General features: G+C 43.0%; 2 protein-coding genes across 12 annotated transcripts; both read right to left on the reverse strand.

Annotated features, from left to right (window-relative positions):
- Positions 1–2354: 2354 nt before the first annotated feature.
- LOC146762589 (protein downstream neighbor of Son-like) lies at positions 2355–7645 on the reverse strand. The gene is made up of 10 exons (XM_085529012.1): positions 7295–7645; positions 7132–7212; positions 5953–6156; positions 5412–5590; positions 4912–5090; positions 4694–4817; positions 4481–4585; positions 3805–4003; positions 2996–3211; positions 2355–2745 (listed from the first exon to the last, which is right to left on the reverse strand). Exons 1-10 carry the CDS (start codon positions 7550–7552, stop codon positions 2608–2610), a joined length of 1683 nt encoding a protein of 560 aa, XP_085385138.1. The 5' UTR covers positions 7553–7645; the 3' UTR covers positions 2355–2607.
- A 1233-nt stretch (positions 7646–8878) lies between these two features.
- On the reverse strand, positions 8879–25672 carry LOC146762590 (ferry endosomal RAB5 effector complex subunit 4-like). 11 transcript variants are annotated; one of them, XM_085529077.1, is made up of 14 exons: positions 25427–25672; positions 23958–24029; positions 20922–20999; positions 20293–20365; positions 19631–19675; positions 17944–18012; positions 16326–16459; positions 15425–15536; positions 13225–13254; positions 12499–12597; positions 11690–11811; positions 11259–11364; positions 9966–10011; positions 8879–9307 (listed from the first exon to the last, which is right to left on the reverse strand). In XM_085529077.1, the coding sequence occupies exons 2-14, from the start codon at positions 24021–24023 to the stop codon at positions 9208–9210; spliced, it is 1080 nt and encodes a 359-aa protein (XP_085385203.1). In that variant the 5' UTR covers positions 24024–24029; positions 25427–25672; the 3' UTR covers positions 8879–9207. The 11 variants fall into 11 exon arrangements, with proteins under 11 accessions (XP_085385203.1, XP_085385143.1, XP_085385209.1 ...); XM_085529017.1 differs by lacking the exon at positions 25427–25672 and adding an exon at positions 25280–25405; XM_085529083.1 differs by lacking the exon at positions 25427–25672 and adding an exon at positions 25206–25357.
- Between the last annotated feature and the right edge of the window lie 50 nt (positions 25673–25722).

A 25722-nucleotide genomic window follows, 5' to 3' on the forward strand; every position in this document is an offset into this window, starting at 1 on the left:
CCCTTCCTCCCTTCCTCCCTTCCTCCCTTCCTCCCTTCCTCCCTTCCTCCCTTCCTCCCCTTCCTCCCTTCCTCCCTTCCTCCCTTCCTCCCTTCCTCCCTTCCTCCCTTCCTCCCTTCCTCCCTTCCTCCCTTCCTCCCTTCCTCCCTTCCTCCCTCCTCCTTCCTCCCTTCCTCCCTTCCTCCCTTCCTCCCTTCCTCCCTTCCTCCCTTCCTCCCTTCCTCCCTTCCTCCCTTCCTCCCTTCCTCCCTTCCTCCCTTCCTCCCTTCCTCCCTTCCTCCCTTCCTCCCTTCCTCCCTTCCTCCCTTCCTCCCTTCCTCCCTTCCTCCCTTCCTCCCTTCCTCCCTTCCTCCCTTCCTCCCTTCCTCCCTTCCTCCCTTCCTCCCTTCCTCCCTTCCTCCCTTCCTCCCTTCCTCCCTTCCTCCCTTCCTCCCTTCCTCCCTTCCTTCCTTCCAGATGTAGTTGACACTAATTAAAGTTTCCTCCCTTTGGCTTCTCACCTTCAGTCTCTGTGTAAAATTGTTTGAAGATCTCCTTGCCTCGTTTTCTGAACAAGTTGTAAGGCGTGTATTTGAAAAACAAAGCTAAGCAGATGGCACAGCGATGGAAAGACTGACTCTGGGAGAACTGGGGATTGTATCCATCTTAGGCAAGTCCAGCTTTCTGATTTCTGACTCCAAGCAGTTAACTCAGGACTTGGGAGGCAGCTCCTGTTCAGGCTTCTGTTCAAATGTCTGCTGATACAGCTAAAACAGCAGCAGTGTTGCTCGCGCTGTTCTGTCCGCGGTGTCCATATAAGCACAGGTTTCGGATCTGTTCACTATCAAATCTGGAACATAATCTGTTGTACTTTGTTAATTTTGTTCTTTTGGGGTTTATATTCTTCCATGTATATTGGAAAGATGCATTTTGAGGAACAGATGAATTCAGTTCCATAGAAGACTCCGTTTCAAAAGTAACTGTTGAGGCAAATTCTGGATTTCACGCCTTAAAAGACGTGGTACTGTATGTAGATTTAAGCTTTGATTTTTCAATACTTAAACTATTAATATCTGTAACACTTCAATTATGGCACTTCTTGACTTCAAGGTTTCTGTTTTAGTTTAATTCCTGTTGTTTAGAATGATAAATGCATTTAGTGCGGAGATGTCCTTCTGTTCAGTTTGTAAATTCGGTTGGAGTGTCCTTTGCATGCAGGAATAGACAAGTAGTCCTATTAAAAAGAATAACTAGGAAACACTCTCTCGGGACCTGTTTATTTATGGAGCACTTCAGCTGTCTCAAAAGTGAATGGTCTGTGACTCCTTGAAATGGCAGAGAAATGCCTTCCTGCTGGATTTCTGCCAGGCGTGAATTGGTGTTGGTTTCTCTCCAGCAGTCCAACACCCCAGATCTAAAAATCTAAAGCTGCCTTTTTCTGTTGCAAGGTAGGGACTTGGGTCTAGGTGCATCTACGTTGTCCAGACGCCCTGGTCTTCTGTGTGCTATGACTCTGCCGGTATCAGGGTAGTTACCGTGCAGTAGCACTGTAGCCCTACGCAATACTTGTGTAAGTAAGTGCCTCAGTCTGCAGTGATTTGCTTACAGAGCTGGGTTGTTAGGTCCAAAGGTGTCATCAAGCAGACTACTGCTGCTTTAGAATGACAGCTGAACAGGATGCCACTGTAGTGAAAATAAAGTAGGCATGACTACAAGCATTGTTCTTTTCCATGCAGAATACCAGTAGAATTACAAATCTTGCCGGAGTGTGTAAGCATGATGGTGTTCTACTCATTGCTCTTCAGGTTTACTTATTTATGCTTCAGGAAGGGTCTTACCCAATAGCTATGTGATAAATGACATTATACATATCTCTGAAGCTGTGGTAGCATAACAGATGACATTAAGCCTGAAAATAGGCTCTTGGTATGAACAGAGCAGCAGCATCTTGCTCCCTTTCATTTTCTCTGCTTCCATCAAGTGTCATAACCTTGTGTTGCTCTGCCTTGTTCTGGTGCATGTTACATTGTATAAACTGCCTGTTAAAAGTCTTAACTCATTTTAACGTAAGTAAATGAAGATGACAACGTTGGAGACTTGTGTCAGCAGTTCTGGGGAATCCCAACCTTTTAATCTCAATCAGATGCAATTGGAGCTGTGTTTGCATCCAGCTGGTTTTTGGAGTTAAAGGTTTATTGTGCTGTTCAGAGGCCAAGCTTCTGGCTCAGCGCTGTGGGCAGGCTCAGGTGGTAGAATTCTACTCCTGAGAAGTGACTACACATTACTTACTACACAGAGCAGTAGCAGAAATTGTGTGTTTCAGAGTAGAATATACACATGTGAAAAATAACCCTGAATTCAGATCAAGCAAAAGCAAACTTTCATAAAATTTTATTTAAAAACACACTTTCTAAAATACAAAAGGAGGCATCCAGGGCCTTTTCCTCAATTTCCTTTGAAAGCCCTTTGAGGTGATTTATTGCTATGATGTGCAAGAGTTGCCAGTGATGTTGGAGTAGGTTACCTCCCTCCTGGTACAGCATGGGTGGCTGCACTGCAGGCCTGATGGAAGCACAGCCACTGCATAGTGCAGAGCTTTGTGCCCCATGGCCTCCAAGCAGCACGTTGCTAGGACCTCCAGGCACACACAGAGTCCTTCATCTCCAGAAACCGGAGGGAAGATTTCCCCAGCGTTGGCACCTGACTCAGCTGATGCAAAGTCTTAGAATGCAGCCCACACTTGTGCAGGTTATTGCTTATGGTTTCCTGAAGAAGAGAAACACATAATACGCATTTTTGTCTGAAATAAATGTTGATGCTACAGCTATATATCTTTAGGGAGCTAGAAACTCCTTTTCTGATGAGCCCATTTCCAATAATGAGGCAGCGACTGCCACCTGGTGATCGCAGTGGGGTATAAACCCACGCACTGAGTTGGCTTATCACTCAGCACCCAACGGTTTGTAATAAAGATGCCGTCCCTAACAGGAAAGGTCACCTTTTCTAGTTTACTTACCTTCTTTAAGGCAGTGCTCTCATTATGAAGATTAGTGTTAAACACAGCTGTTGGCTCGTGTGTATACAGCGCTGCAGAGAACGCTCCCTGCTGTGCAGACTGCAGCAGCATGGTCAGCATGTGGAGGGAATGAGGCAGGACCGGGCCTACGATCTCCAAGCTGTAGATGTCTTCATACGCCAGGCGGACCCTGGCTTTTGCATTCATACTACGAGCCTAAAACCAAAACCACACAGGGTTACGTTTTGAAACCAAATCAAGATTGTTGTTCATGCACCTTCATACTGCAGTGCCACAGCCCTATGAAAAGCTCATAGTGTTCTAAATGTTGTCATCTTCAGTATGTATGAGTGTTAGGCTTTTAGCATCTCTAACAACTCCTAACACACAGCAGCTAATCATCTGCAGAAGAACTTTGATGCCACATGAGCAGCTTCTCCAGTGGCAGAGGACTGTGCTGTCCATACAGGCAGCATAACATTTAATGCCCACCACCTCTCACAGTAACCAGTCTGAGGCTCTTACTGCAATTCCCCATTGATGTATAATCTCAGTAATATTCAAAGGCGATTCCTTTAAGAACGTTTTTACTATCTGGGAAGTCTACTTAAGAGCTATCAGGATAGGTAAAAGTACTGGGGTTTCAGTTTAGCAGCACAGGTTACATGGGTGAAGATGACATCGGAGGATGTTCATATTGCAGTCAAAACGCCAACTCAGGCTACAGCAACAAAAATCACTCTGCTGCACCAGAAGTAGGTTCAGCTTTCCTCTTATCACAGGAAAATAGAGATTGCTGCATTACTTACTTTGAGTGTTTGCATTGTTCCGCCTCGGAAAGCGACAGGAGACAACAGAGTGGGAGGAAGCCCGGCCTGTGGACCTGCAACAGCCACCAGGCTCTTACAGTTTATCAGGAAGTTCAATAAAGTGAATGTGTTTGTTCCTTTTACCACTGCAAGGGATTCGGGTCTGTGATCCACCTGCACTTCATGCTTCTCTTTACGACTGAATTGGCCGGACTCAAGGAAAAAGGCTTTAAGAAGCACAGCAAAACCCCACTGCCCCTCTACCTTTGACCAATCAAGTCGTTAAAGCAAATCAAATAATCTCTGAAAAACCAAGCCTTGAGCTCATTGAGATTCCTTACATCAATTATTTGGCAGCATCTTACACCTGACTGTTACCATTATTAAAGCTGTGAGATAAGGAACGTTTTCCAGGTCTGGTGTCTTACAGCTGGCAGGTAGCAGTTACTAAAACAGAATTTCCGACTCCTACTTTTACTATGAATTTTGCATCAAAACATAAAAAACCGTAAGCAGTTCAGTTTAGAGCAGGAGTCTGCTTTTGGAGATGCCCCTCTGATGCCCCCACTTATGGTGCACTGGTGCAGGCTAAGTCTCAGAGGTTGGAAGAACCTCTTGGATGCACCAAAAGGTAACAGCTGCAGGTGGTAAGTGGTGGGATGAAAAGAAAGGATACAGTTTAATAGAAATCGCATCTGGTTTTTTAACCTTGTCTTGGACTCCCATCTCTTCAAGCCAAGAGAAACCATCATCATCATCATCATCACTTGGAGCAGCTTCCCTGAGAAACAGAATCACTTTTAGGACAGTAAAACTTTGTCAGACTGTTTCTCAGCAGTCCAGAAATGCCTCAGAACTGCAGCATTTTAGAAGATGTATATAGACATACTCTCCATCCTTGGGGCTTCTGCTCATTTCAGGGTCGTGAGCAACTTCCGTTTCCAAAGTCTCTTCAGAGTTTTTCTGTTTTCTGCTTCTACTTTCTTCTACTAAAGGTAGAGAAAACTCTATGCCTTGAACAGAAGAGGAAAGAAAGCAATGAGTGGTTCCGGAACGCACAGCTAACGCGATACACTAAAAATCTAAGTCGGAGTGGTTTCACCTCACCTTCATTTCTCATGGCTTCCCTTAAACCCCTGGTGGTGGGAGAAATCACCGCTGTGATAACATCGCTTCCTGCCAGACCAGCTGCACGGAACAGGACAGTAAACTGGTACGTGCACACATAGAAGTAGGGGCACAGCTTGGCTTTGAGCAGGTTGTATAGAGATGTAAAGCTGACAGACCTGCAAACGAGGGAAAAAAACAATTTTGTAATTGAAATTCTTCGCTGCTGATGGATCAAGCTGGATTTGGCTGTGTGTTATTGAGCATCAAAGGCAACCTGCTAACAGGATTCACAGAATTCCATCCAAATTAACAACTGAGGTCAGAGAAGGCCATTAAACACACAAAGCAATGCTTAACCCAATCCTCAAAGTGCAGACCAGCAAAAATAATTAAACAACCAATTAATCAAACATATCCTCATAAAAACAGAAGGAACTTATGAACTGATTTAAACCCAAGGGTCTTGATCTCACTACCCACACTGAGGTTCCACTTACCAGTCGCTCATCAGTGCTTGCTGCAAGGCCTCATCCTGCGCCCACGGACAGGCCTTCCCTGCTATCTTTCTGTCTGCTCCAATACGAGGGAACAGCTGCAGCCACGGCAGCGATGGGTGAAGCCAGTAAACAAGGCTCTGCTGAAAGGCACAACGCAGTTCTGTGCACAGCTTTGGTTCCTAGATAGCAAAGCATTATTTTAGGAGGACAGAAATACTTTATTTAAGGCAGCACCACAACTGATGAATTAGAAAAGATTTTTGCATTAGATACTAAAAAATAACAATAAAATTTCAGGTTTGGGATTAAGCCATGCTGAAGATGGGCAGTGACTGGAAACTGCTCACAGTTGAAACTGCACCACTCACCAGTTTGCCACGGGTTATATTTTGGAGTACACAGTGGATGGTATTACACAGCTGTCTATGTGAGCCTTAGTACAAGTAAGACCAGAACTAAAGCAAATCTTCATTTAAGGAGAGGTGCAGAGGTTCCCCCTTCTAAAGCAGCAGCTTCCATCTCCCTTCTGAAGTTTCATTACCTGCACAGTCTGTGGCAAGTTTATTTCTGCTGCTCTGCAATGCTGAGCAAATCCCTGAGCTTCCTCCTGTGCTTTTAAATGCTCTGCCCAGGTGAAAGGCTGAGAAGACATAAACAGAAGTCGTGTTTTGATGCTCCAGTCTGCAGGAAACTCGCAGCTCGGTGAGGTGGGGACATTGGGTGTAGGAACGGCTAAATGAAGGTCCTTAAAAACAGAAATACCATCAGTTAATCCATGGAACATTAATCACATCAAACAACCAATGATGGAGCTACCTATGCATGTTTTCATGGGGTCAGGCTCCCTCCCATGATGGCTTATACACCCCTCCTGGCAGGCAGAGCAGATCCCAGACAGGACAGCGGCTGTTACGAGGAACAAGTGGAGCTCCACAGCCTTGACAAGGTGAACCTGCTGTTTCCTTAAGTTTCTGTCCAACTCACTTTAACAAGTCCCTCCATACCTTGTAACTCACTTTAACAAGTCCCTCCATACCTTGTTTTAATTCTAAGGAACTAGTTGCACTAAATTGGAAGCACATACTTCCCAAAGGATAACAAAAAATGTTGGGGAGTTCCAGGGCAGTTTGGTTTGAGGCGCTTTCTAGTTCTAAGTTACTCTGAGCTTAAGTTTCTGAACCTATAAAAGCTTCTGACACCCACGCCTTCTGACACTAACACGCCTGAAGCCCTGTTAAGGACTGTTACTCTCTTTCCTATTTAGGCAGTTGAGGGGATTTTCTCCAACACTGACATTTTAGTACATCTAAAGGCATACCACCAGATGCTAAGTACATAGAATCATAGAATCTCTTGAGTTGGGATGACCTTTTAGGGTCCTTTAAAGGCCACCTGGTCCAACTCCTCTGCAACAAACAGGGACACCCACAGCCCCACCAGGTGCTCAGAGCCCCATCCAGCCTGGCCTTGAGTGTCTACACGGATGGGGCATCCACCACCTCTATGAGCAACCTGCTCCACTGCCTCAACTGTAAAAGATTTCTTCCTTATACCCAGACCAAACGTCCCCTCTTTAAGTCTGAAACCATCTCCTGCCGTCTTATCCCATCGGACCCCACTAAAGAGCCAGTCTCCTTCTTTAAGCAGGCAACCAGCTCAGGCTTCTCCCGAGGCCAATGCAACAGGCGGCGTTTCAGAAGCGTTAAGTGATGCCCCCTACCTCGGGCAGCTCCAGGACGCCGGTTCCCTCAGAGAGCCCCACGCTCCGGGCCGGCTTATCTTCTCCTGCCGACTCTAAAAACTGAAGGCAAAAAGCATGAGGCTGACAGCGTTACAAAAGCCTTCTGCAGAGGAATCTCACGAGCCCGTTCCCCCGGCTCTACCTGCCAGAAAGGCGCAGCCGAGGCGGGCCCCCCTCCCGGCGGTGCCGGCTCCCCCTGCTGCCGCCGGCCCGGCTGGCGCGGCGCGTTGTCCAGGCTGGAGAAGGGGTTGCGGCGGACGGGCGCTGAGGTGGCCCTCGGGGCCGCGCCGCAGGGCTGTGGGGCGGCGGGCTCGCTCCTCCGAGGCCGCTTGCGCTTCAACCGCAGCGTGGCCGGCGGCTTCTTGAAGCCGGGCGAGTAGCCGGGCACGGTGGCGGCCATGGCTGGGAACCGAGCGGACGGGCGGGAGCCGCCGTCCCCGCTTGGCGCCAACAGGGCCGGGCTCCTCCCCCGGGCGGCGCTGAGCTGTGGTGGCGGCCGCCATTTCCTCCGGCCTCTGGGGGGCGCCCGGCATCAGGGAGAGCCGCCTTGGAGCCTCAGCAAGCTAAAGCATCCTCAATAAAGCCTAGGAAAGACGGGCTGGCCCAGCTTGGGCCGAGCTCAGCTCTGCTGGCACTGATATCACAACGAAATGTTGCAAGGCCTCAGGCTGTGCTGGGCTGTGGGCTAGGCACCCAGCTAGCGCTGAGGAGTGTGCCTTTCTTGGGTTGTTTTATAGCTCCAGGAGCTGCACAGCCTTGCTATCAACTCAAAACTGCTTATATCTGTCAATGGACATTTGAAAGGATGAGTTGCTTAAGGGACCTTTTGAACACTTTTGTTCAAGTGTATCTCAATCTACAGCTAGCATTATTAAAGAACACTAGAAAAAGCTGAGACACCTCAGAATCACAGAATGACCCGGGTTGGAAGGGACCTCAAGGATCATGAAGCTCCAGCCCCCCTGCCTGACAGTGCCACCAAACATACACATTTACTAGATCAGATTGCCCAGGGCCCCGTCCAACCTGGCCTTAAAGTTGCTCAGACAACTGCAAGCCGTACTAGGCAGCTTAATGCCTTCTGTAATGGGACATTTATTTCAGGATCTGATCCAGCTGGAAGCCTTAACTGGAAGGCTAGCACATTTGAAACAAGCATGCTCTATAATAAAAGCAAGGAGGAAGCAACATGCTTTGAGAAAAACAACAGCCACCACACCATCACCACCAACAAAAATGGCAGCAGTTCCCTCCCTACTGATCTATTCTAGGTACAGGACCATGGTTAGAAAGGAGAAGTGAAAGCACACAAACACAAGGATCTCACAGGAAAGAAAAAAAGATAACATTACAGTAACGAGATACACAAAGTATCTCAAACTTCGGAAGCATACAACTGTATTAGCTCCCAGACTGTAGATACTAAGGTTTACTGCTTCTGGTTGCTAAAACGAAGAACATGAGCAATGGGGGAACTCCTGCTCTCAGAACCATCTCTCCCCTCTAGGATCCCTGCCAATTCTGGTGGATTTCCCATCCTGCTCCTCAGCTACACAACAGCAATTTTAAAGATAATTGAAGACCTTCAGCATATTGCAGACACTGCTCAGTCTTAACGCAGCCAAAAAGCAAAAGCAACGTGCCAACGGGACTGCTGATAGGAGATAGAGAAGGGAAAACTAAAAAGCAAAGCAAAACAAATCCAAACAAAAAAACACCACCAGCATTTCTTTCTTCCCCTTTAATTTCTTATGGTTGAAAAACAGCAGCAAGGGAGATGGCCTGTAGACATTACTGACATTTGTAATGAGGGCAGGGCAGCCAAGATCTGTGCATCAAGACCATCTTATTAAGAAAATGCTGATGGGAACATTTCACCCAACTGGATCAAAAAACCTCTCAAGTTCCACGAGTTTCACAGACTGTGCTGAGGTGCAGAAGATCCTTACATTCTGGTTATGGAATTCTGGTTACTTGAAAGCGTACACTAATTTACTTCTGAAATACATTACGTTTCTTTATCTTCCACGGGCTTAGAAGTCAGGAATTCGTGTGTTAGAACTGAATGACTTGTCTTTTTCTTGCTTGATTCTTCTGAACTATTTCCATAGAAACTTTGGCTTCATATAATGGGATCGGTTCATCCAGTTGAGGCCTAAAATGGAACAGAATGTTAGACTGGTCTGCTGAGCACGCTCAGATCAATAGTAACATTCTAGGACTGCTGCTATAGACTTTACTTTCACTATGTAAACTTTACTCCTTAAACACAAATGAACATTTTACAGCTTTTTGCCTGGATTCACAAAAGAACGAAAGAGCCCTAAAGCAAATAGGAAGCAGAAGATAAATATATATCCTTCTTACAAGGAAAAGATGGTGGTGGGAAAGCTTTTGTTCTACAGCAATACTGCTAGCCCACATTAATAGAAAGGGTCTTCCACTCTCACCTCATTATGGGTCTATCTAATAACGCTGTCACTCTTCTTACAAAAGAATATCAGACAGACCTACTGTCTTTTACAGTCAACGCCATTTCTCGGTCAGACACGTTGCTGAGCAGCCAGATACATGCTCTTCCTCCACCAAGAAAAGAATGTGCTGCCTCTGCTAAATTTTGCCATCAGCAAAATCAGGGGTTTTACTAAGTTTCTCCAGGCTTAGCCTGCTACGTTATAAACAGGTCACAAACAGTTCCACGTAAGCTATTTGAGGCATCCTTCCCTCAACTTCTCAACATAGATCTGCTCTGCTGGCAAGAGATTTCTACTCCTTAGGCTCAATAATAAAAAAAGAGCAATCATCTCTCTTACCTGAAAACACTGCTTGATAATTTCTCCATTATATCTTCTAAGATGCGTATCTACGAGCTCTGTCAAGGTAACAGCGGATCTACAGATAAAAGTATGGAGTGCAGCAGAGCTTATAAATTCTTGGAACAACACTGTGCACCTTTAAGGAATCTCTGTGCTAAAGCAGAACATTTGTATGGATGCAAATAGATGATTTTGTATTTAGTGTTTACATGAAGAAATAATGTCCCTTCTTTCATTTTAAGAGCAACCAGGTTAACACTTGAAGCTCAAGCCATTTTAAAAAGATCAGATCATGATTTCTTCAGGTAAAGCATCAGTGCCATAGGGTCAAGAATTCCACAAAATGCAGAGCTATCAAAAAGCAGATTTTTTCCTTGCAGCTTTTAAAGAAGTGGTGATAAAAAGTGCTGTGGTTATTAGGGGAGACAACAGAAGATACGTTTTAGTCAGCTGACTTTGAGTTCAACAAAAGTACCAAAAGATAATGCTATGTTTGATAACCTATATCCCATAAATAGACCCCTCATTGTGCCTGACCTTGCCTAATCTACTTTGCAGTTCAGTGAAGGAGGGGAGGACTTCCTCGCAGTATAGTCAGTCCTCGGACAAGCGTAATGACTTAATCCTCACCTGCCTCTGCTGTTCTGCTAAGCTGCAAAAGTGATTCAGCAGATCTCAATCTGCAGTGCAGAACAGGGAGGGTCCTTAAAGCCACAACCATTCCAGGAAGCAACCCACTGAACACTGTCCCGTCAGCAAAAAGCTCCAGGCCCACCTCCTTAAGGCCACACACCGGTAATGCAAATGAAGGCAGCACACCTCTTTCCACACCCACATCTTCACTCAATTAAATGTTCTGCACATAACACTGCAGATGAGAGGCAGATTATGAAGCCAAACCATTTTAATGTTTACAGTTAATCTGATTGCATTAAGATCTACAGGTGATACATCTAAACAGAACAAATATATTTATATATCCAAAATATTTTATGTACAATGTAAAAACCTGTAGAGCTTCACTTAATTGTCAGCCTCAAACAAAACCACTATTTTTTCCAGAATGCATTTTTGCCCTTCACCAGGACTTTTTACTTCCTACTTAGAAAGTATACACAGACTTGCTTTAAATACACAGTTTATACTGTAGTTACATTGCATGCTTCTCTGTGCTGACCTTAAGCCTGAGGTTACAGGAGGGAAGAGAAGATGATTTATTAGTTATTTTACCTGTTATATTTCCACCCATTCCTTAGCAGTCAGTACTTAAAGTTATCATCAAAAGGATATAGAGATACTTCCCCTGCTCTATATTGGACAAGTTCCATATCTCCTCATTCAGAAAGGAGACCGTGGCTCCTTTAAGAAACAAGGAATGACTGTCTGGAGGATCCAGCTTAAACAGAATGAAGAAGTATGTTATTTAGTTATATTTTCCTCTACAAGAATAAAGATTAAGTGGTTCATTTATATATATGGTTATAAAGCAAACGAACAGTAGTTAATATCCAAGGTATTAACTCACTAGGTTTGAGACAGGAGTTCCTAAATTGTCACAAAGGAAAATATACACAAAAAAAAGCATTACTAATCCAGAACGCTTTTCATTTTCTGGGCATGGAAACCTTCTTACATGAAAACCGATGTCATTTAATAGCAAGTAGCCATTCAGCCACGTACTGCAGTATAAACAAACTTGCTGATTGATACAGTCTCCTTACCTGAAGATTTCTCTCTGTTGTTATCCAGTTTCCTCCAACACCAAGAAGAGTGATGATATCGTGCTTATGAGGCAGTAACTGTGATTTTGAACTTGATTCATCTTCAGCACTATATAATTTTACTGGAAAAAATGAAAGGACATTCAAGCTCAGAAGAAAACAATCACTGTCCAAAATGAACTGCTTATCTCTTCCCATACTGAAAAACAGGCATCTTGGGGTTCTTTCAGTCTCATGATCTAAGATAGGAAAGAGCTGCAATATATTCATCTGAATGCACAGGCTGCATGATGGCTGCCTGGAACAGGATTAGAATTCAGTTCTGTTGTTGGCCTCATGAGATAATCAGAGACAGCAGAAGATTCAGGAAATTCAATACAATCCACTTGTAAGATATTTCAGTGGGACTAAGAAGTTCTTTAATTACTGCAGCCAGATACAGTAACTTCAGACTTCTCAGCTATTCCTGTTGTTTTAGAATTATGAACTAAGGAAGCGTAAACAACGATGTCACAGATCTACTGCTAAAAACCACTTCTTTGCAGCTCTAAGTAGAGAAGAAGCATTTCAGACCAATTTAGCTCTAATATTTTGAGATACTTCCGCTAGAGGTAATACAATGAGACCTTAACCAGATCTTTCTGAAGGAGGCCTGTTGAGTACAGATACATACATAAAATTACATGGGACCAAGCGATGACACGAAGTTCTGAGGTGATGTAACTTCCACATACACTACTTGGAAATCAGAGAAAACACTTCATGCTGGTCTGAGGGCCAGTTACATACCTCCAGCATCAGTTACATACCTCCAGCATCTACAACAATATCCACTCCCAAGCCACCTGTTTCTTCCAAGCAGCTTTCTGCCACATCTATCTTTCCATTTGACACGTCGATCACCCGAGCTGGACAAAGCAATATATTCATCCGATTACAATAAAACCACAGAGTTTAGATTCACAGCAGAACGAACATTTCCCATCTTTGAGCAAGTTTGTAGCCAAGTCAGAAAGCTCAATCAATAGTTCTTCATTTTCCAATGCAGGGAAAACCAACATGAAAACACTGATTAAATTTAATCCAGAAGTAAAACTTTACTCTTTCCTTTTTTCATGCACAGACGTCTGTATTTCTTCCTAACACAGAGTCTTGTCTTCAATATCAGAAGTAAATGCATAAAAGCCCAACAAGCTCAGTCACTAATGAGCTGCTGACTTGACTCTTCTGATGATTCCTGCAAGGCTTTAAATCTCATTATATCCATCTCTTTTTAAAATAATGCTTAGTAGCACCATCACCTATCTCATGGCATGGATAAACTGATTAAAGGTATCACCAAATGTATCACATCTTACAGATGGATATGAAAAGAAATGAAAGCATCAGGAAAAACAAGGAGTAGAAGCTAAGTTTCTTCTATAGAAACTATAAAAGCCAAAGACATCTCGACAAAATGACAACTGGAATAATGAAATTTAGAGGCCACTTCCAAAGCGTGATGGGTTAAACTTGAATTTGCAAAGTGCACTTACTCACTAAAGGCTGCCGCACACCTTCTTGAACTGAAGCACGGGGATGAGAAACGAAAAGAAAAATTACAAGAAACTGATCATTAAGAAGAATACTTAGAAATAATCCTTTCCCACCTCTATTCAAATCGTTAAGACATATTCAAATTCTCAAATTCAATCATTTAATATTTTTCACTGCAATCGAACTATCGGGCCAAAACCAACAGACACAGTCATAACTTCATAGTAATTTGATACTAACATTTCCTGTATTCAAATTAAAAACAAACAAAAAACACCCATAACCTACCAATACTTGAAGGGAGTGTATAAACAGGAGGGGGAATGGCTGTTGATGAGGACAGATAGTGATAGGACAAGGGGGATGGTTTTAAACTGAGACAGGGGAGGTTTAGGTTAGAGATTAAGAGGAAGTTTTTCACTCATAGGGTGGTGATGCACTGGGACAGGTTGCCCAAGGAGGCTGTGGATGACCCATCCCTGCAGGCATTCAGGGCCAGGCTGGATGTGGCTCTGGGCAGCCTGGGCTGGTATTAAGTGAGGTTTGGTGGTCCTGCCTGTGGCAATGGGGTTGGAGCCTCATGATCTTTGAGGTCCCTTCCAACCCAAGCCATTCTATGATGCATGTGTGCGTGTGGATGTATATATTTCCTATATATATATATATATATATATATATGTATCTTTCATTCTCTAATATTAACACATTATTTAATATTTTGTCTCTAGTCTGAAATGTGGGCATCAGCATACTTCCCTCCTTTGTACTGTTAATATATTTACTCCAAAGATTACTGAAAAAAAAAATGTAAAACATAAAAAAAAATCTATACACAAAAATCTGCAGGGTTCTAAAAGGAACAATGACATTACCAGCGCAACACTTGGCAGCTCCCTGCTGATGATCATTAAGGCCAGACAGCAAAAAACGCCTCTCTCTTTCCTGTTGTGCAAGAACCTCTGCACAGCACTCCACTTCCTGCTGCATTATCAGCACTCCAAAGCTACTACGGGAAGAGCCAAATGCTCGTTTGATAGGCTGGAAATGAATCACTCCCCAACAGTGCAGATGTGTGTGAACGTGCAGCCCCAAAATGCACATGCTTACTATGCTGGCTCTGTGCTTCCACTTCCAGGTCTGTTCTCAGCAATCAGAAAGGAGTTCAAATTGACAGAACTCTGTTCTCTCAGTGTCTAAAGGACGGCTGTCTGGCTTATTTCATTGCTCTGCTACCTTATGATTCTTGAGCCAGCAGGGAGAACATAAGGACAATAGGAAGTGCGCCTGCATGTCAGCAATGCCTGGTTTTAGCAAGTCACTCAGACCTAGAGATAGGATTTGAGAATGGCTGTAATTCTCCACTTGGAAAACCAAGACTGCAAATAATTTTGCTAAGCAAAACAACAAAGGAGAAAGTAGTCAGAGACAACTGACATTGTCTTTTGAAATCAGATTTCAGCTTAACTTATATGTATATTTTCATGTGACTGTAATTTATGCTCTTACTGAGCCTTTTCCCACATCTCAAGTAGCATTCTTATTTTGAAGGAGAAAAAGAGAAAACGTGAAGTATCAGGATAGAAATAGAAGTCACAGGTGAATGCAAGTATTTTCTTCAATGCAAAGCTCGTTTAGCAAATGGGAAAGTCCAATGAAACATATGAGCATCCAACTACTGTAAAACATGCATCATTTTACAGCTACATCAGTACTTGAAATAGCTGCCACGCAACTTGATAAAATGCTACTGGAAGAAATTGGAGTCTGATTAAGAATTGATCTCAAGCATATAATTATATGTGAACTCTGGTTTGGGTACATAGATTACAGCCTGTGATACCTGTGATCTAGAAATGCTTTCTTCTTGTTCACAAGCAACAATTTTATCAAGTGAAAAGGTATTTGAGTGGCTGGGCCAAAAGTCAGCACGGTGTGAGATGGAAAGTATTCAGAGACAGTCATCGCCATAATGATGAATAATGGAGAATAAAAAATTAAATTAAAAATAAAAATCCCATTAAGTATGCCTGAAAGAGAATTTAAATATGTGCAGAGTGCAAAATAAGTTTTAAAACTATTTAATTAGACTATGATAAATCTGTGCTGCAGTTTTCAGCTGTTGAAATAAGCCTCCAAAGTAAAAGAATTTCAGGAAGTCCTCCTTGAGCTAAAACTTTAGTACTGAAGAACACAACTTACCCACAGCAGGTCTAAGCCTCTCCAGGTACTGCTTATCTTCAAGACTGTAGGCAGTAGATATTACTTTAGCTCCTCTATGCTGTGCTAATTGAATAGCTATTGTACCAAATGGCTGGAGACAAAAGAACAAACAAACAATGAAGAAGCAGATGGGCTTATTTACAGCAAGAATTCAAGAAAGGTTATACTGCAAGGACAGTCGGGAGAAGTCAGAAGAGCATCCAAATGTGAACTTAGACATTTAGTAAAATCTGAACCAAGAATGTGAATATTCACAGACCTGCTTCAGTTCCAAATGAAGCCAAAGAATCTTTTTCTCCTTGACCGAGAAGCTATGAATGCATTTAGGAGCTAACTCCTCCTCAACAAAACAGATTAAAAATCTAAGTACTGTAACTGCAATTGTAACTTCCAGCTTTGCACTCGCTTGATTGTTGAAGGAAGCGGTGCAACCAAGAAAAAAGCTCCATCTGCATTTACATTAACAAATGTTGGCTGTGGCAAGCTCCGCACTCCCATTATAAGTAAGGACCGCAGAAATGCTAATGGAATTATTTATATCTAAGAAAATTAAAGAGCACGGGTGGGACAGGAATGAAAATGTAAGCTACTTTCCCCCAGTTACACCTGAAGGCTTAGCCTAACACTGTCAAAATAAAACAGCAGAAAAGCACTACCTTCTCACTGCCCACACAACGTGCAAGGATTGTATTGTTGGCTCAGCAGCTCACGTGGGAGGGCCCTTCCACTAATCCATTAAGCTAAGGGCACTGACAGGACTAGAATAGAGTTTGATAAGCTTAGCGTGCAGTAAAAATTCCAATGTTTCTGGTGATAAGACAGTTGCTATGGCAGAGGCCATCCATACAGAAACTGTTTTATTAGTACAGTTGTTACCCACACTCGCTCCATCCATGACAAGGACAGTTTTTCCAGGAGACACTTGTGAAAGGTAGTGTAAAGCTGTGTAAGCTCGGACACCATCACGAACAGTCCCCGCTGCTTCCACCCAACAAACTTTTTCTGGTTTATGAACTAAATGGCAGAAAGAAAGAAAAAAACAGATGCAGAAAAGAAGAAAAGCAACAAATTCCCAACATTTCACTCGAGATGGTAAAAGTGTTTTCCAGTTTCACCACGTGATTAAACGCCTACGGAGGTAGAACTAGTGGACAGCTTTGTAAATCAGAAATCCCGAAGTTCAAGCATCATTTTTAATGTAGGCAACTTATATGATTTAGCAGAGGGCTTGACAGTAAATAAGAAAATCACCATAGACCAGCCAAGAGTCTGGCATAGAACTGAACAGGCAAAGATCATCCTACCGAGGCACTAGAAAGGAAGACTTGAAAAGACTGGACTGCCCCTATAAGCTCTTTAGAACTGACAGTTAAGTCTGAACCAGAGAAGCTATGTAACAACATAAGCAATGCAATCACCCAACAACATTTAGGAAAAGAATTCTAGGAATTATCATCAGCACCATCTCTTTCGTGCCAGCTGATACTACCTAGCACAAAATAAAGCACTGACAGTTGAAAAAGGGGAGGAAAAAAAGAAGAAAAAGGCAAATGTATTCAGCCTGTAGCAAGTGCAAACAGTTATAAGACAGCAAAAGTTTCTATATTTGTGCTTCTAAGTATTAGAAGGAACAAACCTTTTGCATCCCCGTGAGTCCATTGCTTCCTTTGCAAAAACTGCCAAAATCAGCAGAAAGACTTTTTTCCCCAAGTTAACATGAACAAGTATCATTTATCCCACGTATATTAAAAAAAACAATGATGGAAATGATCTTTTATTGTATTTTAAACAGTAAATCAATGTTTTAGTATCAGAATAAATAAATTTAAAGGTGTCCTCTCCTAACTGTTGAAAACAAGATCATGGACAGTCATAGAAACGCAACACAAAGTTGAGCAAGAGGAGCTTACTCAAAATCACACACCAAGTGGTTGGGAGAAGGACAGAGATTGCTACATTCAGTGTTCCATACATAAAAACACTCTATGCCCAGGAAGTGGAAACTGGAAAGTCACAGCAGTTGAAAAGAATGTTTCAATACAGGGTTTTCCAGAATCCTCAATCCCTGAAAATTCCTTTCTCCAATTTATAGCCCCTTAATTGTATCCCATCTGGTTAGTATAGGCACAAGTGACGATCCTGGATTGGATCAAACTGAGGTAAAATGCAAATTTTTTACTTAATTTTTTTTGACAGGTGTGGAAAAGAAGGAAAATAAAAGTGAAGCAACGAGAAGGGAAGTCAGAAGGGAATAAAAAGATGAGTCTGTTTGAATGGTTTAGGCAAAGCATCAACCCATTAAACGGTCACAGGAAAGAAAAAGGTTCTGAAAGTACATGGTATTCAGTGCTTTTATGAATAGGCAGCGTAGACAGGATGCCCGAATGCTGCTATAAAACATGCTTAAAATTTCAAATTACTTAGCTCCCTATTAGAAAAGCCAAACTGAATTCCAAAGCTATAGTAAGATATATCGGCAAAACATATAAGCTACATACCCAAATAATGCTCATGAACTAGAACAACTTCACAAAGACCAGACTCTTCAGAATCCAGGGGCAAAATTCCTGTGGAAAAGAAGATTAAATACAGACCTTTAATTTCAACTGACACTCAACAATAGATGGGAAGCATCCTTGTTAGAAAAAAGATTTACTACAGGAAAAGATATTTCACTCCTGTGCTTCATCTTTACAGTATCTACATTGGATATTAAGGATGAACAGCTGTTTGATAAGTAGTGCTGTGAGACTGCACTGTTTAAAACCAAAGAAGAAGGTTTCCTCTCTTTTGGGGCCTAAAAATATTTAGTGCTGTTTTTCTTTTATCTTCCTCTTTCCAGAAATGTAATTTCGTTTCTTCTGTAGCTGCATTTGCAAACATTCGGTACTGAAGTATAAAAAAACCCAATGTGGTCAACTTGGATAACCCCAGAAATCAGACAAAATGAGCCTGCTTTTCTCACAAACCCAGTACAGATTCCATGACCGATTCCATTCCCTTAATGTCAGATTGACACTTGAAGCAGCTCAGACGCCTCAAACGACTTTTCTGTATTTGAATAAGAACGAAATTTAATTTCACAAAGAAAATTAAAACAAAAATACCACAGAAACAAACAAAAACCTTAATGCCTTCACATGGTCACTTAAACCGCCACTTGTGCCACTTGGCTCTCTCAGACTCACAGACAGGTTTTCCGGGGTGTTTTTTCCTTAAATACTCACTGAAAGTGCATTCTTTCAGCCACCACAACAGGTGATGGAAACAAAGACTTTATAGCTCTCTGTAACTTCCTGAAAGGAGGTTGTAGTGAGCTGGGGGTTGGCCTCTTCTCTCATGTAATCGATGATAGAACTAGAGGGAATGGTTTTAAGCTGCACCAGGGGAGACCCAGGCTGGACATTAGGAAGTATTACTTCTCGGAAAGGGTAGTCAGGCATTGGAATGCACTGCCCAGGGAGGTGGTGGAGTCACTGACCATGGGAGTGTTCAAGAAACGTTTGGATGTGGTGTTAAGGGATATGATTTAGCTGGTAAGTATCGGTAATGGTTGGACTAGATGATCTTGTAGGTCTTTTCCAACCTTGATAATTCTGTGATTCTGTGAAAATATTCAACAGATGCAGCGTATGTGAGTCAGATTCTTAACCAAATGAGCAATGCTGTTCACAATAGCGACACTATTCACACTTCATATTACAAAGCTTGAAAATGCTTGGCCATACTTGGGTTGCTTTAACAAAGTGAAGCCATTTCCGCATCCCATAATTGGAATACTATTTCCATCCTGTGAGAATTAGGCTTTCTAGGGTAAATTAACAATAATCACTCGTTCTGCTAAATCTGAAGCCAATCTCTGCATGGCTAACTGACACATGCATTTTATATACAAGAATATGTGTGCCTAGTGTATATTCTTCAAGATTCAGCGGATGTAGTAGGATTACTACAGATCACATTAGCTGGAGACCTCAACTTCTGCCTCTAATAACCTAAAGCCATCCCTAAGAGAATATTTTCAGATTAAAATCTTCATTTACAGGAGCCGATTCATGTGCTGGCAGTTAGAACTTTGAAAATACACGTTCAGATGTAGCCTTAGCAATGACTACAACCTCAGTCATTCATTATAAAACGATTCTTAATTGCACCAGCTGATCAAGCAAACAAGTGTTGACTTACCTGCTACTTCATCATCAGGCTGAAAGAAGGACACCTTTCTCCCAACTCATGGAGAATATGTGAACAGAAGAAAGAAGGTACCAGCATAAATATTCACAGCTGAAACCAAGCACGCGTTTGACAGCATTGCTTATCGCTAGCACGTACAATTAAAGATACCTAATGCTTGTTAAGAATGTACTAGTGAACAATGTACATTTTGTATTGAATATGCACAGACTGAAAATGAATCTTTCATTAGCACCCTGTTCCCAGTTAGATGCAAGCAGACACACGCATCAGAAACATCCAGTCTTTACTCATCAAAGATGGATATGCAGATAAATCACTGCTGAAGTTCCTGAATGCTCTCGCTATTCCAACAAATACTTTTTACTGATTACATAAAGGTTGCTGCAGCATAGTTAAGACATTGAGATCTCAATATATTTTATTCAGAAAGCTGCAGTGCATTTTTTTAAATGCTCCAAAAAGATATGCGAGCACTACAGTTCAGTTCCATTATTAACGTAAGGAAATTCTCATTAACAAAGCAAATAGTAGATCCTATTATTTAGGGTGTACTGTGCAAACACAGTACACCCTAAATAATATTTATTTATCCTGGATTATTCGGCTTTAATTCTTGCTCCACGCCCTCACAAGGAGATTGCGCTGCTTACCTTCCAATACAACTCCAGAAATCTCTCGACCAACAGGCAGAAGCTCCTTCTGCAATTTCACTTCTGACAGCAGCTAAATGAAAATAATGGTTGTAACTTTCCTACCAGGGCTTAAGACTTGCACGTTTATTATGATCTTAAAAGCATTCGGTATTAAGAACATGAAAACTGGGCCAGTACAAAACATTATTAGGGTTTAAAAAGACCAACCAAACAACCAAACAAAAAAGAACATGCACATTCCTCATTTAATATTAAAAACTTTATTTCTGCATTTAAATTTAGAAGTGCATAAAGGAAAAAAATAAATAAAAGACTGAGTCATGAGCTGACAAGCCAAACTGGGACTTAAAGTCAACATGCAGAGGATGATAAAAGGGTTTTACTGTAAGAACTCAAATGAAAACTGTGATCTTTCTCCATAAATTAGTAAACAAATTCAGGTGCCTTTTATTTAAAGAGATACATAAGAACACCACATCAATCCTGCCCCTTGTTTCTCAGTGGTAAAGCCATATCCTCAGATGGCATAAATGGAATTGTGCCAGTTACCAGCTAAGGCATCGGCTTAGAACTTCAACGGAAACTGTAAACACCTCTGGCTTTTACAAAAACAAGCAAGCAAATACCTTTGTATCTATCCGGCTCAGTGCACAGGCTCTAACTTGTACTTTCACATCATTGTCTCCTGTAGGAGGAAGGTTTTCCTAGGACAAACAAACATACATCATACGATGTAACATGAAAGCACTAGTAGAACCCTTCTCAAGCTCTTAAAAACACTATTCCACAGTCCTTGTTTCCTAGTCAAAACAATAAATAGTTTTTAATGAAAAAGAAATTGATACCACATTGAATTTACAATGGCATTTTGAGCAGATGTACAACCTGAACACAAGACCTTTCTGATTTTCCACTGTTACCGAAGCAATTTTTTCTCCCCTGTAAGTTAAATATTAGATTCTTACCCCAAACAATTTTAATATGTAGTTACCCATCTAGCAAATATAAGGGGGTAGATTTATAATATTACAACTAGGCTGTGGGAGTGATGGAGAATTTAAAGATAATTTTGACATGAGTCTGAGATACTGGGCTGTTTATATTGAGGTAAAGGTTCCTAGTCCCTGTGATGTAAATAAAACTGCATCAATAAGGACTGGTGCTGAGTCCCACATCTAATATACAAGAAAGTCTAACAAAACCTCCTTGACTGTCCCAACTTCTGGTTTTGGCAGTGAGACCTGCACTGATCTCAAGCAGTTGAGTAGTGCTAATTTAAAACGTTTAATTAGCTACACTGAGTTCTGAGCTGCTGACTTTGTGCAGTTTTTAAAAGAGCTATGTAAATTACTGAAGGCAAAATCATCTATTTCCATCACAGACTGCAGTCTGTGATGTAAACTTCTGTTGGGATTGAAAGCAAAACCACGCACCAGAAAGCTGTTAGAGCTTTGTTTCTACAAAGCGTTTCTTTCTAAGTGTTTAAGCTTCCTTATATTTATTTATATAATCTATCCCAACACACAGCTGCTGCTCTTCTCCAAGGCTTAGCAAGGTGAAGGGGAACTTCAGGAAGAGGAATATTGAGCTGCACGTTTTCCTCACCACTGCTCAGTTAAACACATGGATGTATTGCATATATGGCATATTTAGTTCAGTGAACCAAAGTACTGTCACAATGCACATAGTAAAATTGCTTTTCTTTAGGAAAAGATAACAAGAATACAAACCTTGGGAACAAGAAGAGGCAATGAAATGTTTGTGCTGTGAACTTGTTAATGACTTCATAACTTAAATATGTCAATATTATAATTTGACCAAGCACCATTTAAGGTACTTTGCTATGTAAATTCTTTATCCAAACTACTGCCTTCTTGTTACCCAGCTGCTGTTCCATTAACATTTCCTCAGTCAACTGGTTTTTCTTCTTACTTTTTTCCCCCAAAATTTATTTCTATTTAGGATCAGGTTTCCCTATGAGGAGAGACTTAGGGAACTGGGTCTGTTTAGCCTTGAGAAAAGAAGGCTGAGAGGGGATTTGATCCAAGTTTATAAATACCTGAGGTGTGGGAGCCATAGTGGCGAGGCTGGTCTCTTTTCAGTAGTGCGTGGGGACAGGACTAGGGGTAATGGGATGAAAGTACAGCATAGGAAGTTCCACACGAATGTGCGCAAGAACTTCTTTACAGTGAGGGTGACGGAGCACTGGAACAGGCTGCCCAGGGAGGTGGTGGAGTCTCCTTCTCTGGAGATATTCAAGACCCGCCTGGACGCCTACCTGTGTGACATGGTGTAGGGAGCCTGCTTTGGCAGGGGGTTGGACTCGATGATCTCTAGAGGTCCTTTCCAACCCCTACAATTCTGTGATTCCATAGCACTGCTCATGGTACAAGTATCTGCAGAATTGGTTCCTACATGAAGAGCTTAAAATAAGCAAGCAGGCAGAAAAGTAATGTATACAGGACTGCAGCTTGAAGATCTAACTTAACTTACTTATGACTATACCAGAGCTGCTGGGTTTGCCTGTTGGCAGCATCTATGTCTATTTCCATCCTCTTTCAGTGTTGGAGCTGGTAATCATGAAGCCACCACATAGATGTAAGCTAACCTGTAAAAACTACTAGTTCTCAGCTGGGTAAGTAAGCTGATGTATATCACCTTATAACTGCATAACTCTTAGAACCATTAAAAGGAAAAGACCAAAGGTGTGTTGCTGAGAGGTGAAAAAACCTTTTCAGCTAAAGCACTATCTAATAATTAGCATAAGTGGATTTAAGATTGCTCACTGAATATGCATCTCGTGGTATCATAATCAGCCATCTTATTACATCCTTCTCTTCCAGCAACTCATTAAACGGGCTTCATTACTGTGATTTTACATCTACTCAAGCAAGATTCTTATCAGGGCTATGTTGTTTCATTTTGATATATGGCTCATAGGTATACTTAGCTACCTGTGCTACATAAACATACATAAGTATCTGCAGCAATTTATTTCGTATCCGTAAGAGATTCGTTTAAAAATCATGGGTTCACATCTTCAAAACCACATAAGCATTCTTCTATATTCAGACACTCATATTGCATCAATAGACACGTGTTGGTATCCTGTTTTAGTCTTACGCCACCAACTTCCATGTCCACTTAATTAATGCTTACATCAAACTGACAAAGACTGTTCAGCACGATAGCTACAACTAAATCTGACAGAAAAGTAGTTGTCTTCTAGTTCTTTCAAGTTGTAGGAAGATTGGTTAGCTAAACAGAGGAGAACTATCAATGCTTCTAAAAGAAAGGCTGTGCTGTGATTTCAGTCCCTAAACAGAGCAAAGAACTTAACAGCAGGGACACTTTAAACTTGGTAAACTTCTCAAGCTACATTTCTACTTTTTCAATAACTAGAAAATCCACTCAAGAAATGGGAGTATAAAACAAATGAACTCCAGCTTTGCAGCAATGCAATAAAAGCTGTTCTTAAACTGCAGACAGCAAAACTGCAGACAGAAACGTAGCACAGCCCTTGCCAAGTGCTGCATCATGATGGTAAAATACTTATCTCCTACCTTCATTTACCTGCCTGCACAAGGCTAACACTGGTCCTTTTAAGTTTCACTCCCTTCTTCCACTGAATGATTAATTGTGTCGTTATGATCAGAACTCACTCTTTCCTGGAAGATAAAGGTCACTTCCTCTCCGGATGAATTCTGCTGACAATACAAGGCCTTCATGGTGACCTGGAAAAAGGACACAGTAACTGTAATCACGCAGCAAGTACAGAGAAAATAAGCAACTAAAGCATTACATTAATTTCTAACCAGAATAACGATTGTTTGCAAGCAACAGAGACACGATGAGTCTTACAAATAAATTTTAGAACAGATAAAGCATGATAGAATCACAGAACCATAGAGTGGCTCGGGTTGGAAGGGGCCTCAAAGTCCACACCTCTACAATACTTGCTGTGGGCAGGGCTGCCCCCCACCAGCTCAGGCTGCCCAGGGCCCCATCCAACCTGGCCATGAGCGTCTGCAGGGAAGGGGCACCACAGCTTTTATGGGCAGCTGTGCCAATGCCTCAACTGTTACCCTATAACACATTGTCTCAATGTCATCGACAACAGTGCAGCAAATGGTGGGGACTGAGATGTACTGCAGAAGGCAACGGATGATGTGTTAGCCCAGCAGTAGATGGGGAGCTTGCCACCCAGCTGAAAGGAATACAGCTTGAGTAGCTCAGATAAAGGCAGCACAAGGGGAAATAAAACTGCTGCAGGGATACCAGGAACCTCGCACATAACAAGAATCACAAGTTGGGTTTTTTCCCTCCTCTCCCAGCTCCTCTAGCACACATTGCTCTAGACAAAGAAGAACCTTTTTGCAAACAGCTTTCTTCAGGTTCCGTGGGGAAGGAAAGCACAGACAGACACGGAGACAGCCCGGCATCACATTCGCACACACCACCTGGGCCCACCACAGTCATTTCTGTCACAACCAAGCGCCCTTCACAGAATCACAGAATCACAGAATGACCCGGGTTGGAAGGGAGACCTCAAGGATCATGTAGTTCCAACCCCCCTGCCTGGCAGGGCCACCAAACATACACATTTACTAGATCAGGTTGCCCAGGGCCCCGTCCAACCTGGTCTTGAACACCTCCAAGGACGGGGCATCCACAACCTCCTTGGGCAGCCTGTTCCAGGGCCTAACCACTCTCCTAGTGAAGAACTTCCCCCTAACATCCAACCTAAATCTTCCCTCTTTTAACTTAAAACCATTTCCCCGTGTCCTGCTATTGTCCCTCTCCGGGTACCCGCCCCTCGGGCCGCCCAACACCCCCGGTATCCCATCAGTATCTCCACACGGCTCCCACACCAGCCCCCCAGACCAGCACAGCCGGGTCTCCAGCCCCACCCGCAGCTGCTGCCCGTCAGACACAGCCGCTCCCTCCCGCTCCCGCCGCCCAGCCGCCCGTTGCCATGACAAACCGTCGCTTCCGCCGCGCTCCCACCTCGGCACCCTCTGGAGAGCGCGGGTCACGCCCTCACGCTCCGCCCCGCCGCAGCGAGCAGCTTCGCGATTGGACGCTCGGCGTGAAAGCGGGAACACGATTGGCTAGGTTAGCCGTCACTCACCTCCGGCGGGGAGAAGGCGTGGGCCGTAGCTCTGCTCACGCTGCAGCCAGCAGCGAGGAGAACGAGGCGGCGCTGAACTGATCCCGCAGCACAAAGCCGCGCCTCCCCGCCCCTCTCCCCGCCCCTCGGGTGCGTCCCACCGCAGCCGTGTGGGGAACGGGCCCAGCCGCCCTCGTCCCCGTCTCCCCTCGCCTCACACCGACCCCCTGGGCGCGGAGGCGGAGTCTGCGCGGCGCTCGCAGCCCTTGATAGTGGGCGCCCTCCTGCCCGTCACGGGGCCGCGGCCGCGCGTCACT

This window comes from Coturnix japonica, chromosome 1, assembly GCF_054131305.1.
Source record: "Coturnix japonica strain WE chromosome 1, WE-NBRP24, whole genome shotgun sequence".
Classification (NCBI taxonomy): Eukaryota; Metazoa; Chordata; class Aves; order Galliformes; family Phasianidae; genus Coturnix; species Coturnix japonica.

What these genes read in the sequence shown, in the direction of transcription:
- LOC146762590 (XM_085529077.1), bottom strand. Translation starts at nt 24,023, where the DNA reads ATGAAGGCCTTGTATTGTCAGCAGAATTCATCCGGAGAGGAAGTGACC. An exon ending in CCTTTATCTTCCAGGAAAGA is followed by an intron (nt 21,000 to 23,957) that starts GTGAGTTCTGAT and finishes TGTTTGTCCTAG; the next exon opens with GAAAACCTTCCTCCTACAGG. An exon ending in TTATCAAGCAGTGTTTTCAG is followed by an intron (nt 9,308 to 9,965) that starts GTAAGAGAGATG and finishes GTTCCATTTTAG; the next exon opens with GCCTCAACTGGATGAACCGA.
- LOC146762589 (XM_085529012.1), bottom strand. Translation starts at nt 7,552, where the DNA reads ATGGCCGCCACCGTGCCCGGCTACTCGCCCGGCTTCAAGAAGCCGCCG. An exon ending in CAAGCACTGATGAGCGACTG is followed by an intron (nt 5,091 to 5,411) that starts GTAAGTGGAACC and finishes CCTCGTTTGCAG; the next exon opens with GTCTGTCAGCTTTACATCTC. An exon ending in AGAAGCCCCAAGGATGGAGA is followed by an intron (nt 4,586 to 4,693) that starts GTATGTCTATAT and finishes TCTGTTTCTCAG; the next exon opens with GGAAGCTGCTCCAAGTGATG.